We start from the raw sequence: 13,510 nt of genomic DNA, 5'->3' as shown, positions 1-13,510 counted from the left end.
CGTCTAGTGAACTTCCGAACAGACGTTTCAAAATAATACTCCAACACATTATTTGTTCAGATAGTTTAACAGAAAGTTTGGAATTTCAATACAGAGTGATAACTCCTCAGTTGTAACGTTGTTTTAATATAATATACGTTATTTTAGTATGATGTGAACAACTTTTTCCAGGGAAGTTAAAAACAATGGGATGACGCGATTGTCTCCCCAGAAACAAATGGCGCTTTTATTTTGAAGCACACGTCGCTTCTTTTCCGGTGGTGTTACGTCGAACTGTGGTTAGCTTGCTGCTAGCCGCACTCAGGAGGGTCGCGGGACGGGACCGCTGCGAGCAATGTCTGCTTCTTTGCCAGAAGAAGTGAAATTAATAGAGAAACACGAGGAAATGTGAGTGCGCCATCATTGATATGAGCCAGTGTTGACCCAGTTTGATATGTGACTCCTCCCGTCGTGAAGAGCTACGTTACGGCCGTCCAGTCCACGCAGTTAGCTAGAATGAAGACTAAAGTACACTTTTACCAATGAGTCGAAGCGAATAATGGCCTCGCTTTGTTATTCATTTTAGTAGACGCTCGCGTGCAACAACAACAACAACAACAACAATAAAAAAAAATGCGTAGCAGGTTTCGGAGGGAAACGCCTGTATTCTAGCACTTCAGTTACGTTGCGAAATAACAACGCAATTAAGACCTGATTAATCGAGCTTATACAGGTTTGTTGAATAAGTAACGTGAGCATAGACTGACGCAGGGTACGGGGGCCCTAAAGGGACAGGCGCAAAAACTTTTGTGCACTTGAATACTTGAATTTCAAATAAGAATAATAATTTCTGTTTTCTGACATGAATGTTGGATTTGACTGTCATTTGATTTTGTACATAAAAAGCGAACTGGACTAGTCTCCATATGGGGGGGGGGGGGGGGCTCTGTCCTTCTGACACAGTTGCCTTCTCCTGTGTGTGTGTGACTGTCAGTTTGGGAAGGAGGGCAGAGCTGCTGGAGCAGATGGAGAACCGCAGAGAGCAGCTGGAGATCCGCAGGACGCAGCGGGCGAAGGAGACGGAGGCCGCCCGCCGCAGGAACACCGCCATGCTGCAGGTAGCTTGGAAGGGCCACACATGCCTGAACTGTACTGAACACCCCCCCCCCCAGGCTGTTTTCACTATAGTTGATTCTAGCTCTCCTCAGGATTGTGTGGGCGTGCACAGGCTGCGCTTGATTGACACCCCCTTGACTCCCCTGTTGATTGAGAATTAATCAACAGCAATTTTGATAATCACTTAATTGTCACTTAAGTCAAGTATTAAGTGGAAATGACAACCATTCTCTGTGTCCCGCTACTTTCTCCATTTTTTCAGACAAATCAAGACATTCAAAGATAATTTTCGCATTTAGACAAACATTGAGGTTAGCTGACTTAATTGTAGGGGCCAAGATTTGCACAAGGAGTGGAAAGAGTGTGTGGGTGGCTCTGTCTTCTCTCTGTTGCTGCAGGATTTACGGAAGATAGAGGATCGTCTCAGGCGAAGACAGCCGCCACGCCCAAGTCTCCTGGCTCAGGAGGTAACAGGTTACAGCGGTATGGCGTTTCTGACAGGGTCTTGCGCCACAAGCTCATATTTCAGGTCTTTATTATTTTTTTTATTTGTTGCTAATCCGTAAACCTGTAGCTGACGCTGTAGCTCCTCGTCGTTCAAAAAAAGCGAAGAATTTCACACGAGGAGGAAGGAGAAGGTTCTAAATGTGGCTCGCCTTGTTAGGACTGCCCTCTGAAATGCGGTTATTCACTTCGAGGTTGGTCATTTGATTCATCCATTTTTTGCACTCGTGGCGGTAATTAATCTCACTTACAAAATACAAATCATGACTATTTTCCAAAGCAATTTGTTTTAGATTTTTATCTGTACTATCCCCCACCTTTTGAGGCAGATTCTTTCAATTTCACTTGGTCAAAGTTAACATTACCGTCCTGGGATAATGCAGTTGAAAGCTCAGATTGTTTTGAAGGGTCTGCTGTCAAACAGCTTTCGATTCACACTGATAGAAAATCAAATGCAGGCAAACAGTAAGTGAATGTGGGAGGCCTGAAAATGAACATGTTTTGTAGCCTAGGGCATTAAAATTGTAAATTGTAAATTAGTCCTGCTAACTCACATATAGGTAAGTTGTTTCCTATTGGAGAGGATGACACTTGAGTGTACCATTCCTCTCTGTAGATATCTGAAAACAGGTATCCTCTCTTCTCGTCCAGCTCTCCATTCAGACCTGACTGAATAACCTTCATGATGGAATCAGATGTGACCTAACAGGAAGGCTTATAGTGTTTCTCTCTTCTAGACGAGGTACTGGGCGTCTGTGGAAGAGTCTCTCCCAGCCTGGGAGCACTTCCTCCTGGGTAAGGGCCCGCACCCTACTGATGGTCTAGGACAGCCACCCAGCAGAGCCAAACGGAAAAGCGGCGCAGCTAAAGACCGGGGCCTGCCTCCTCACCCAAAACCCAGGACTGCTCGATAGGTAGCCTGAAAGATGTCTCTGATGGTCGCAGGCCTTGTGATTCAAATTCAGACCAAGGGTCGGAGGCTTTGGTGAACAGGTGTTTTCTTTCAGGGATGGAAACTGATTCAGTGATACCAACATTTAAACAAACTCTAACCTGATCGAATATTTTTACAGCCAAAAGTATTATTTTACTGAGTTCCTGAGTAGATTGAAGTGTTTTCTAAGTTTAAAGAAATACAAACAAGCCAGAGCTCCCCTCCCCCATGCCAGAATATTATGGGTTCAGCCAGACCTTTTTTGGAGTGTGGAGATCTGGTCTGGATATGCGAGACTAATTTGTCAGTGTTGTGTCAAAACCACTAGAGGGAGCCAGTTTCAAAGAAAAAGAACTTCTGGTTTAGGAAAGGTCCACCGAGTCTCTCTCATTATAACCGGCATCATCTGTGTTCAGTTCAAGTTACTGCTTTGCCCTCCTTCTAAATAAAGATATTTTAACTACCGACTCACCCTCTGTCCACACACAACTCTGCTAGATTTTTATTATTATTATTCATGATGGCGTATTTGAATCACTGAATTGAGATGAGATGTCGGCGGCCCGGCTACTCAAACAGAACTGTGTGTGTGGAACCTCCATTACGTTCTAATTATCTGCCAGTTGCGTCCATAACAGCCCCCAAGAACTGTGTGAAGTAGTGGAACTCAGCACCGAGGAAATACGCTTGAAATCATTATTATGAATTATGAAGATATTTTCTGATAAATATATATATATGTATATATATATATATAGAGAGAGAGAGAGAGATATGGCGAGATATCTGCAAAATAAACTGATATTTAAAGCAGTGCAATCAGATACTTAATATGATCATATCATGATATGATTCTACTGAAAGACTGAGTTGGATTTTGAGTCTACTGAATTTTTTTATATTATTTTTGTAAATTTGTTGGGGCAAAGTTCTTGTACTGTTGTTTGCAAAATTTTGTTGAAATAAAATTTTTGTGTATATATATATATATATATCTTAATTACATCGGTATGAAGATCAAAATCCTTATGGACCCGTGGCCCTCCAGCTGTGTGAGCTGCACCCTGAAGTGGTTTTGGAAGGCCTTGGCTTTGTCAGCTGCCATTTGAGCCCATGCGCTACGGCTGCTTCCTTTCATGGGGTCGCAGGGGGTCACGACAGCAGCAACGCGTCCCACGCATCTCATCCGGCCGATGGAACGGAAGTTGTGTGTGGCTGTATTGGGGGGGGGGTTGCTGCAGCAACACCAGATGTTTGTCCAACAGATCTAGATACAATAAAAAAAAACATGGCACCTGCTTCTTCACTGCTGGGGTGGACAAGGACCCCGCCACCAGCTCACTTTTACCTCCTCTCTGTATACCCCTCCCTCCCATCCCCTCCCTCTCTTTAACCCCTAATTGTCTGTGATCAGTCCTGCGCTGGGCTGACGCGGAGTGGCGGCTTGACAAACGCAATCATCCGGACGGCCGGGGGTTGAAGCGGCCGGTGGTTGGCAGCTGCCCCGGCTCCTCAGCTGGGGCCCCAGTGCTGCAGGCCCTCAGGGGGGTCAGCCAGCCACCGGCCACCACTGCCTTGACTGACTGGACCGGCCTGGACTGATAGGGGCTGGGTGGTGGGGGTGCTGATTTAGCGAAGGGGCAGTGTAGGGGGCAAGTGCTGTGAGGTCAAGGCCAGGACTCGAGCAAGGTAGGGGTGGGGGAGGCGTTGGGGCCGTGTGCCCAATCGTGGATGACAGGATCGGTTGGTGGGAGGGTGATGAAGATGCAATGTAGCAAATTATCTAAAAGGGTTTTGAAGAGCACGATCTGGAGCCCTTCTAAATGGCTATTCTAATAGACCGAGGCCCCGCGGCCCTGCCAGCCACCGGACGACAAACAACGACACCCTCAGACAACTCCTCCAGACCCCCCCCCCCCCCCCCCCCCCCCCGTCTCCGGTGGCGTGGCACGAATCCACAGCCGTGCCAATTACGCAAGGCGTTCTGGGCCATTGAGAGCCCACTGACCGATAATTGGCCGAGCCGGAGCCGCGCAAATGGTTAAGTGTCGACTCCAGCTGATTGGATAATGGGTAATTGCATGCTGCATTTCATTCAGTGATATGCTGCGGGTGTAGCAGGGGCAAGTGAAGGGGGGGGGGGGGGTGTATTTTGGCGTGCTGCGTTGTTTTTTTTTTGTGTTTTTTTTTGCAGCCTGTTATTTCACACTAAGAGTCTGTTGCATTTGTTTGGATCTCGAGCTCTTGGAGAGATCACAGATTTGTATCAACTGCCGATGCAATTTAAATTGCAAATGGCGTCGCCGTTTTTGCCTTTGAAGTGTTCCGTTTCGTTTCCCTTTTTCCTCTCCCGGCTTCAGGACTCAGATTTGCCTGGTGGCCGCTGTTTGTTTGAGGCCTTCCCTCTGACCCCCCACCCCCCAAGTCCCGGGCTCCTCCTTTTACATGGCGTGGCGGTCACCTCCACTTAAGAGCCCCCCGGCCGCCAGCCCCCCCTCCTCCTCCTCCTCCTCTCCTTGACGCATGGGCCCCGGCCGTCGTCGCGTTGTCTCACGTTAAACAGAAGGAAGCAACACTGGCCCCTGAGGTCAGCGTGGCCCCGGGCCCCACGCCGATTGCGCAGGTGCGACCAAGTGCAACATTTCCTCTTTTAACACCCCCCCCCCCCCCCCCAGTAACTTCCCCCACGCCTCTCCGCTCCAGCTCCCTCCAACAGCAAAGAGAAATACATTTTTGTGCACTTAAGCAGAGCCCATGCTTTCTCTTTCTGGAGCTAATGTGAAAAATCTTCCCCGGCCGGACTTCAATACACTCGAGGTGCGTTGCGGCTCTTAGAGGAGCCCGGAGGGGGGGGGGCTGTGCTTGCTGAATTCCACGCCGGTCACCGCATCGATTGTGCCTCCGCTGACGTCTTTCTGCCGGTTTAAGTCCCGAATGCGCGGCGCTATTCACATCGACTGCTGGATTAAGCGGGCAGCTGAAAGGACACGTATGAATTTTGTGTTTGTTTTGCGCCTTTTGTTGATATTGATTTCGGCCTGGCACGGATCCCGCACACGGGCACCAGCGTGTTGCCTTTGATTCTTAATGAAGTCCTTCGTCACGCCCTAATCAGTTTACTACCACACACACACACACACACACACACACACACACCAGTCAAAGCAAACACTTAAATTAAGAGAAACCACACGGGCTACAATCACTCTCTGGTTTTTTTTTTTTTTGTTTTTTTATTCTGCTGCAGTTCACTGTAAAAAGAAAGAAAAAAAAAACTTTTAGGGTCTTCTCACACAACAAATCACACTCACTTTCTTTCCCACGATGAATTAAAGAACATACAGTTTGGGCCCTAAGCATATATATATATATATATATATATATATATAAGTGTATATTCTCATATTAACAGTTTGAAACAGTAAAGCGGAGCTTGCTTGACCAGTTACCTGTTTTATTTGTCCTCTCACAGACCTGCAAATTACTGCTTGACAACCACCACACATCCCATGCCATAGTTGCCCCTCACTGGAAACATTTTTAACTCTTGGCATTGAACATAAAAAACAAAAATGATATGGAGTTATGTGGAATCATCCACTTCAGCAGCTAAAGCAACGCTGTGGGTCTATTGTGTATGTTTTTGTTTGTTTTGTTTTGTTCAGGGAGTTGATGGACAGAAAGAATAATCCATAATTTATATGAGAAAACAAGCTTCTCAAATGTGGGGATTTACAGCTTTTTATTTTATTTATTTTTTCTTTTTTTACATTATTCAAACTAAACAAGCTTGAAGTTTTGAAGACGTCTGTTTGTTCTGTGGGAACTTGAGGAGGTCATTTGTCGTGATTTATGGTGTTTTTATCGTGGAAATGATTAAAAAGCGACAGATGAACTGCTCAAGAAAAGCAGACTGCAGATCTGGTCTCATGTGATGTGGCCACAGCTGTCCTCTTATTTTTGCAAAACAATTCAACTTTATTTACACGGCGCCAAGTCACAACAAAAGTCATCTCATGACACTTTACATAAAGAGCAGGTCTAGACTGCACTCTTTATAATATCAAATATAAACGACAGCAATGGAATTAATCAGGAATATCAGAATCAGTTTGACTACGTGGACGCACACAAGGGACCTGGCTCTGGTTTTCAGGTGCTGCCAGTGTGCTTCCACACAGTTCCAAGGCCACAAGACAATTATATTAGATAACAAAGGAAAAAGAAAAATGAACGTATGTTTCTTGACGTTAGTGGTGCAATTCTGTCTTGTTCAAGGGTGAAAGTGATGGATCTACAGTATTCCTTCTCACTCACTGAGTTCATCTCAGTCGGGCTGGCTAAGCTGAACCCAGCATCAGTGATCCCGGATAAGCAGTCTCACGAAGACGGTTAATCCCTGGGCTATACGGGGCCGCTGAGAGGTGGTGGCCAGAGTGGCACATTTATTAAGAGATGAGACTGAGCTGTTGATCCCTGTTAAAGATGTTAAATATGTCTACAAAGGCTCAAAACTATACGCTCGGATTGAACCTTAGAGCCGCAAGCCCACAGGTTCAATTGTCTTTGAGTTTAACAAATGAGTTATATTGTTGTCTAGCATCATGTAGTTTCATTCAGTCTGGGGGTGGAGGGTTGGGGGGTGGGGGGGGTCTTTTAATTGTGTAAGCTACAGAGTGGTTCACCATTAACACGGTGGCCCCGTAAGTGTGAAGGAGGAGAGGCTGTTTCCCAGCGGGGCCCGGGGTCAGGTCAAAAGGATTAGCCGTGGCACCGGACATCCCCAAATCAACTGATCCTCCCGGACAATGGCACCCGGCTTTAATGCCGCTAGGACGAGGGCTGAGCGCGGCCAGAGCGTGATGGAGAAAATGGCCCGCTGGTGTGCAGCAGGAGAGGATCAAATTAATTTGCTTGCAATTAGCTGGACAAAGAGATGCACATTTGAATAGACTGTGTTATGTGTGTGTGTGTGTGTGTGTGTTTTTTTTTTTTTTACACAGCAGAGTTGGTTTTTAGCGAGTTTTAGTGGTTGATATTGTTGTGGTGTCTCATAGCAGACCGAAAAAAAGACTTAATGGTTTTGGTATAGCATCCAGTGCACCCAATATTGCCTCCCAGTCCCAAAATGGCTGCCCCGGCCAGCGTCTCTCGCGTGGTGAATGTGATTGCATATCTAATACACATTATTCTCTGGGACTCGGCCCGTCGGAGGCCACGTTTGTGCCACGGCACACGGCAGCTGAGCCTGAATTTTCTACTGAAGTTCTGCGTTCACACTGAAAGCAAGCCCTCCTCCTCCTCCTCATCATCATCTCTACGGCCTGATAAAGGTCCCATTGGATCAGGGTTTCTCCAACACAGGGCCCGAACTAGAGGTGAGGATCACGACTCCCTGTTGGTTTGAATTGCTTTGTTCGGTTCTGTTCATACATTCAGCGCTGATTCCAGCTGTCTTCAGTCTGCTGCTGCTGCTGCTTCATCCTGTTAATGTTCAATTAAAGGTGCCGTGTTACGCTCATTTCAGCTCTATGTTTTTATTCTGGGACTCCACTAGATCAGCGCTGCATGATTTACGGTTCATAAAAGTCCTGATGTATCTCCTCCTGGCCCTTTCTGCAGCCCCTCAACCCCCCCCCCCCCTCTGTCTGAAACAAGCCGTTTCAGACAAGCTGAACAACCTCCAACAACCTGAAGAGTAGTTCCTGAGCAGAGCGCTCCAATAACTTAAGCCAGTCTGAGCGGGTGGATGAGGGGCGTCCCTGTACTTGGTGGGCGGTGCTGTGCCTGGAGCAGATGACCTGCTGGGGGGGGGGCGTGGCTGTAATAGTTGTGACACCACAACCTAACGGAAGTCCCGACGGCTCGTTTTAAAAGGCGCAGTGTCTGAATACGGGCAGTGCTTCATTTCTCCGTGGACTGAGCGTTTTGATACGTTCCCAGTATTTATACAGCACCAAGAGCTGCTTCATGATCCAACAAGACATGGACATGTCACTTCCTGCAATATGGGACCTTTAAGTATCAAACTGGGCCTATACAAGCACTGTGCATAAGGTTAATAGCTCAGTAGCCAACAATTTGGCAACAGAGTTATCACATCATGATTGTTTCCTGCGGATGTTGAGGTCTTTTGACAAGCTTTAAACCAAACAGTCAGCAGTGAGGAGCTCCACTGCTAAAAGCTACTGACAGTGACGTTAGTTCAGTTTGCAGATTAGCCATTGGGGCCTTCTCGGTGTAAATCTGCAGAGGCGTTTTATTTGATAGAACCAGAATTCCCCTCAACCACCTGTGTGTGTGGGGGGGGGGGGGGGGGGGGGTCTCTCAATATGCAAATATGGTTCTGCGAAATTTCCAAGGCTGCGATATTAATGTTTTATATATGTATTCTTTAGAAAACACAGCGTCAGTGATTTTAAGTACAAATTACTTCTCACAAAAAAAAAGTGACTGAATGAAAATGAAATGTGATAAAGTGCACAGCAAGCTGGGATAGAATGATATCATAAACGTGCAACAAAAAGAAAAAAAAGCCCAAATTTAAAAGTACAGTATTTAGGAAAGAGGCCCACATTTTAAATGTGGTGAAAAAAAATGTGTCACACTGCAACTTCTGAGTCTTCTTGTTCAGTCTGTCAACTGTTTCTATCAGTTGATCACTGAATTTATTAATACTTGAATACTTGTGGTGGTTGTGGCTTCAAAGTTGACAGCCCTCTTTAGTTTGGTTAGAAAGAGCAGAACCTGTATCACCCTCAAGTGAGTCGAGCCCCCCCCCCCCCCCCCCAGTCCCTCACCCTGGAACTACAGACCAGACAGACGGCGGGATGGGCGGATGGATGGCAGGATAGATGGATGGAGGTCAGAGAGTGGAGCCCGACGACGGACCAGCGATGAGAGCTCCCTCCCTGCTCCGTTCCCAGCAGCACCACCACACTTCCCCTCCCGGCCACAAAGCACCTTCTCCCGGCCCGCTGCTGCGCCCTTGACATGCCAAGGCGAGGCGGGCAGGCGCATCCCAGGGACAAGCCGCTCGCCGCTGTCTTGAAGACATTCTGATGAGGGTCTTTTATTTTTTTTTTTGGGTGGAGAAAAAGCTCGGGGGTTGACTTTGTAAAAGAATCTAAATGAGGTGCGGGTGAATGCCGCGGCTGTTCCATTTTAATCTGTGTGTTCGGCCGCTTCTTGAGTGGCTCATTTCCATGCATCGCACCCGAGGATTCCTCAATGTGGACCCCCCCCCCCCAGCGCATTCAAGGCTTTCTGGTTATGTTTTTCTTTTCTTTTTTTAAGCCAGGGTCAATGCCAGCACACCCCCCCCCCCCCCCCCCCCCTTAATAAAGATAATGTCAGACGCGCTCTTTACGCGCAAAGAAGTAACAGATATGTGTTTTGAAACATAACATCTCAACATTTCCAAATTCCATTGTGGCCCGTTCCGTCCTCCATCCTCCGTCCTTTCAGGCCGGCCTCCTCATTTAAAGCCGGGATAGAGCCGGAGAGTGGGGAGAAGCCACTGCTCATTAACCCCTCAGTACTTGTACAATGAATCCTGGAGGCTCATTGTGCCAAAGGGCCAGTGCTTCCCTAACGAGGGCCGAAGGGGGGGTGTGGGGGGTGTGGGGGGGGGTGGAGGTGGCAGTCCAAGCCTTTCCAAGTTCCTAAGCAGAATTTTATCTCAATATTACGAGCAGAACGACAATTAAGCACGACGGGGAAGAAGGACGGAGACGATCACTGAACATTCTTACAACATACTGAAATAGCAATTAGACGCGCCGTTCTTTCCGGCTGCGTTGGAACTTTTTGCGGGGAGAGATTCTTGTGAATCGGCGCTCTGGACACTGGGGGTGTCCGGTCCACATGCCACCCGGGCGACATCCTCGGAACACCGTCACGTTCGGAATGATTACGCACACGTGGCAAATAAACAACCAAATAAACAAAAGTGTCGTCAGAGACTTCCACGGAATGAATATACAGATGTCAAACATTTACCCTTCACCAATACCCAAACACCACTTTTTATTTTTTGTTATCATTTTTAATTAATTGTCTTTGCTTTGCTTTATCATTTTATTGACGTTTATTTTGTAATGACGTTTTGCGGAGCAGTATTTTTTATGTCATGTGACTTTTAGTTGTTTTTGTTGTTGTTGTTGTTGTTTTTTTTTTGCTGACCTGCGGGCTGTCAGAGCAGTCGCTCCCGCGCTCTCGCACTGTCAATATCCGATACAGGGTGTTAGTGTTATTATCTAAACGCTCTTGCATTGCCCTCCAAATCCAAATGGCCCGTCACGGAGCCTGTAGGTAATGTTATCAGATGTTGTGGGAAAACGCTGTCTGCTGGCTGTGGTGACACAAACTGTCACCCCCCCCCCCAACCCCCCCCCCCCCCCCACCCCTCCACCTCCACCCTCCTCTAAAGAATGAAAAGCCAGCCAGTGCGGGGACGCTTTAATTGGAATTTCATGTGGGCTAAACTGAGGGGAAACTGATGTAAGTTAACATTTGGTAGACTTAATTGGTCCCCCCCCCCCCCCCCCCCCCCCCCCACTTTTTTTTTTTTCTTCCTCCTCCTCGATCGGGCACTTACGGGCCCGCCGCTAATCTCCCATTTACGATCAATTCAATCGGCCGGACACAAAAAGAAAAAAAGAAAGTCCGCCTCTCCCTTTTCTTCCCTTCCTGTCTCAGACGAGCCCCCCTTTGTGGCCCGTAAATTGCCTGAATCCCCCGGTGATCCCCCGGCGGCGGAGGGAGCGGAGAGAGAAAGAAGAAAAAAAAGAAAAAAAAGAAAAAGAAAGATGTCCTCACGTCATCTCCTCCGCGCGGGTTTGCGGACTGAGACGCGGTTGCTCAGATGCTGGAGAGGTGCGGGGAAAAGGCCAACCCGCCCCCCCGCCCGCCCGCCCGCCGTTATAGGTTGTTTACTGCCCCGGCATCGTTGTTGTCCGCGAGCTCTGGGCTTCGCGTGCGTTTGTGTGTGTGCGTGTGTGTGTGCGTGTGTGTGTGTGTGTGTGTGTGTGTGCTTTGGGTGAAAGTGAAAACCTGCGTGTCATACTGTTATCTGAGTCCCAGAAAAGGAAGCTGCTGCAGAGGAATGTGTGAGGATGGTACAGGGTCATGTCTTTTCTTACTGGGGGGGCACATTGTACAGTTACACCCAGTTAAACCCATGTGGATTTTAAAAAAGCGGATTCTGACATTTTTTCGAGGGGGCGGGGGGGGTCAGTCATATCTTATGGAGTTGCGGGGAAGGCTCTTAGAGCGTGAAGCACTGCGTGATTCTTCTTCTTATTATTATTATTATTATATGAAACATTCAATAGCGACAGTGGAGAGACAGAGACAGGACACTTGGGGGGGGGGGGGGGGGGGCTGAGCCTTCATGGCCCAGGTTTCTTCCCTCTCCTCCCCGCCTCAGATCTCCCCATCACTCCATCAAGTGGAAACCTCGTATCTCCAAGTTGTGGACTTGAACAGCCTCGCGGCCTTTGGGGCCTGGAGGTTTCCATCAGAGGCTTTCTGTCTCCTGGTGATGTCATTTTTAATTCCAACGCTATTTACAGTAACTAAAGCCCCCAACGTGTTGTCTTTATTTGAACCGGCTGTCCACGACTCCTGTAGTCTGTGTTATTATTATTATTATTATTATTATTATTATTATTATTAAGTTTACAGTTTCCTGCGAATGTCTGTGTGTCTGTGTCTCGGGTGCAGACGGATGAAACAGGTGAGCAGGGCGTTCATCTGGCAATATTAGCCCGGCCAGGTTTCTGCCGGGCCCGGCTGGGCCAGGCTGAGCGCTAATTGGCTGTTAATAGAAAGAGCGCCGTTTGGGATCACGGATCTGCCTCTCGACAGAATGTGTGCAGGGATAATATTGTTCCAGGGGCCGTGAGGAGAATAACTCGTGGCCCATTAACGCGGAGGCCCAGATGAGGAGCTGAGGCCTGAGTGCTCCATTATCTCCTGTTCTGATGAGCGGCTCCGGATGCGACAGTGCCCCCCCCCACCCCCCACCCCCCAACCCCTCGCCCCCTTCCCCCAATCAAGCCTCCCCAAAGCGTTTAGCTGGTTAATGTAATTCGCTTTCAAGGGCCCACGTTATCTCCGATCATTTGCGCCATTACGCCGCAGTCAAGTGTAAATGCTGCATTATTAAGATCGTGTCTGTCAATAAATGGCGGGGCGAAGTGGCTGCAGAGCACACAGCGGCTGAGTCTATATGTGGCTTTCCGGCAACACTTCACAATAAAACACCCGCGACGGCCGGCAGACGCATAGACGCATGCCTCCGCAGCAAATGGGTGACGATGTATGCCTTAATATATTTTTTTTACAAAAAAAAATGTATTTAAACAAAACTGCCATCTTGAAGCTGTGAGCTCATCTGGCACGTTGGCATATGGTAGATTATTAAAATAGCAACACATCTAAAAAAAATAAAATAAAATAAAATAAATATAAAATAAAACAACAATTGACAAAACGCAGCAGCTCATAAACGGAAACTAATTCCCAACTGGATGTTGCACTGTGTGTGTTTCCTCTTCCATTTCTTCGTTCTCTTCATTGTGTAATTTACTCTCACTTTCACTCCACAACTTGCTTTCCTTTGTTTTATGCTCTTATTTTGGCGTGTTCGAATGTGTCCGTGCGGTTTCTGAAACGAAAAACTGAGGTGGGGGGGGGCACACCTATATATATTTAAAAAATAAAATAAAATCAGTTCCTAAACTTCAGCCAACACAACTGTCAGTTTTATTTTCAAAAAGAAAAAGAAAAACCGGAAACAACATGGCTCAAACATTCAGTTTTCATTATAAGTTATAACTTTTTAATTCACATTAACACTTTCTTTTCTGTGAAATACACAACATGGCAATGATTCATAACATTCTTCTTTTTTTTTTGTTTGTTTGTTTGTTTGTTTGTTTTGTTTTTTTTATTTCCATAGCCTATTATTTA

At 47.1% G+C, this 13,510-nt stretch overlaps 2 protein-coding genes across 2 annotated transcripts in view; one reads left to right on the top strand and one right to left on the bottom strand.

The window, feature by feature from the left end:
- The first annotated feature begins 286 nt into the window (after positions 1-286).
- cep15 (centrosomal protein 15) lies at positions 287-3,585 on the top strand. Its single transcript, XM_070903169.1, has 4 exons — positions 287-387; positions 974-1,097; positions 1,494-1,562; positions 2,337-3,585. Exons 1-4 carry the CDS (start codon positions 335-337, stop codon positions 2,511-2,513), a joined length of 423 nt encoding a protein of 140 aa, XP_070759270.1. The 5' UTR covers positions 287-334; the 3' UTR covers positions 2,514-3,585.
- A 405-nt stretch (positions 3,586-3,990) lies between these two features.
- fezf2 (FEZ family zinc finger 2) overlaps positions 3,991-13,510 on the bottom strand; it is a 13,144-nt gene continuing 3,624 nt past the window's right edge. Inside the window, 1 exon segment of the mRNA XM_070902825.1 lies at positions 3,991-4,157. Coding sequence (XP_070758926.1) covers positions 3,991-4,157 — 167 coding nt within the window.

This window comes from Enoplosus armatus, chromosome 3 (genome assembly GCF_043641665.1).
Source record: "Enoplosus armatus isolate fEnoArm2 chromosome 3, fEnoArm2.hap1, whole genome shotgun sequence".
NCBI lineage: Eukaryota > Metazoa > Chordata > Actinopteri > Centrarchiformes > Enoplosidae > Enoplosus > Enoplosus armatus.
This window is presented reverse-complemented; position numbering and strand designations above follow the sequence as displayed.

Coding starts and splice junctions, on each gene's coding strand:
- cep15 (XM_070903169.1), top strand. CDS start 335: ATGTCTGCTTCTTTGCCAGAAGAAGTGAAATTAATAGAGAAACACGAG. Junction 388..973: donor ATAGAGAAACACGAGGAAAT/GTGAGTGCGCCA, acceptor TGTGACTGTCAG/TTTGGGAAGGAGGGCAGAGC. Junction 1,563..2,336: donor CAAGTCTCCTGGCTCAGGAG/GTAACAGGTTAC, acceptor TCTCTCTTCTAG/ACGAGGTACTGGGCGTCTGT.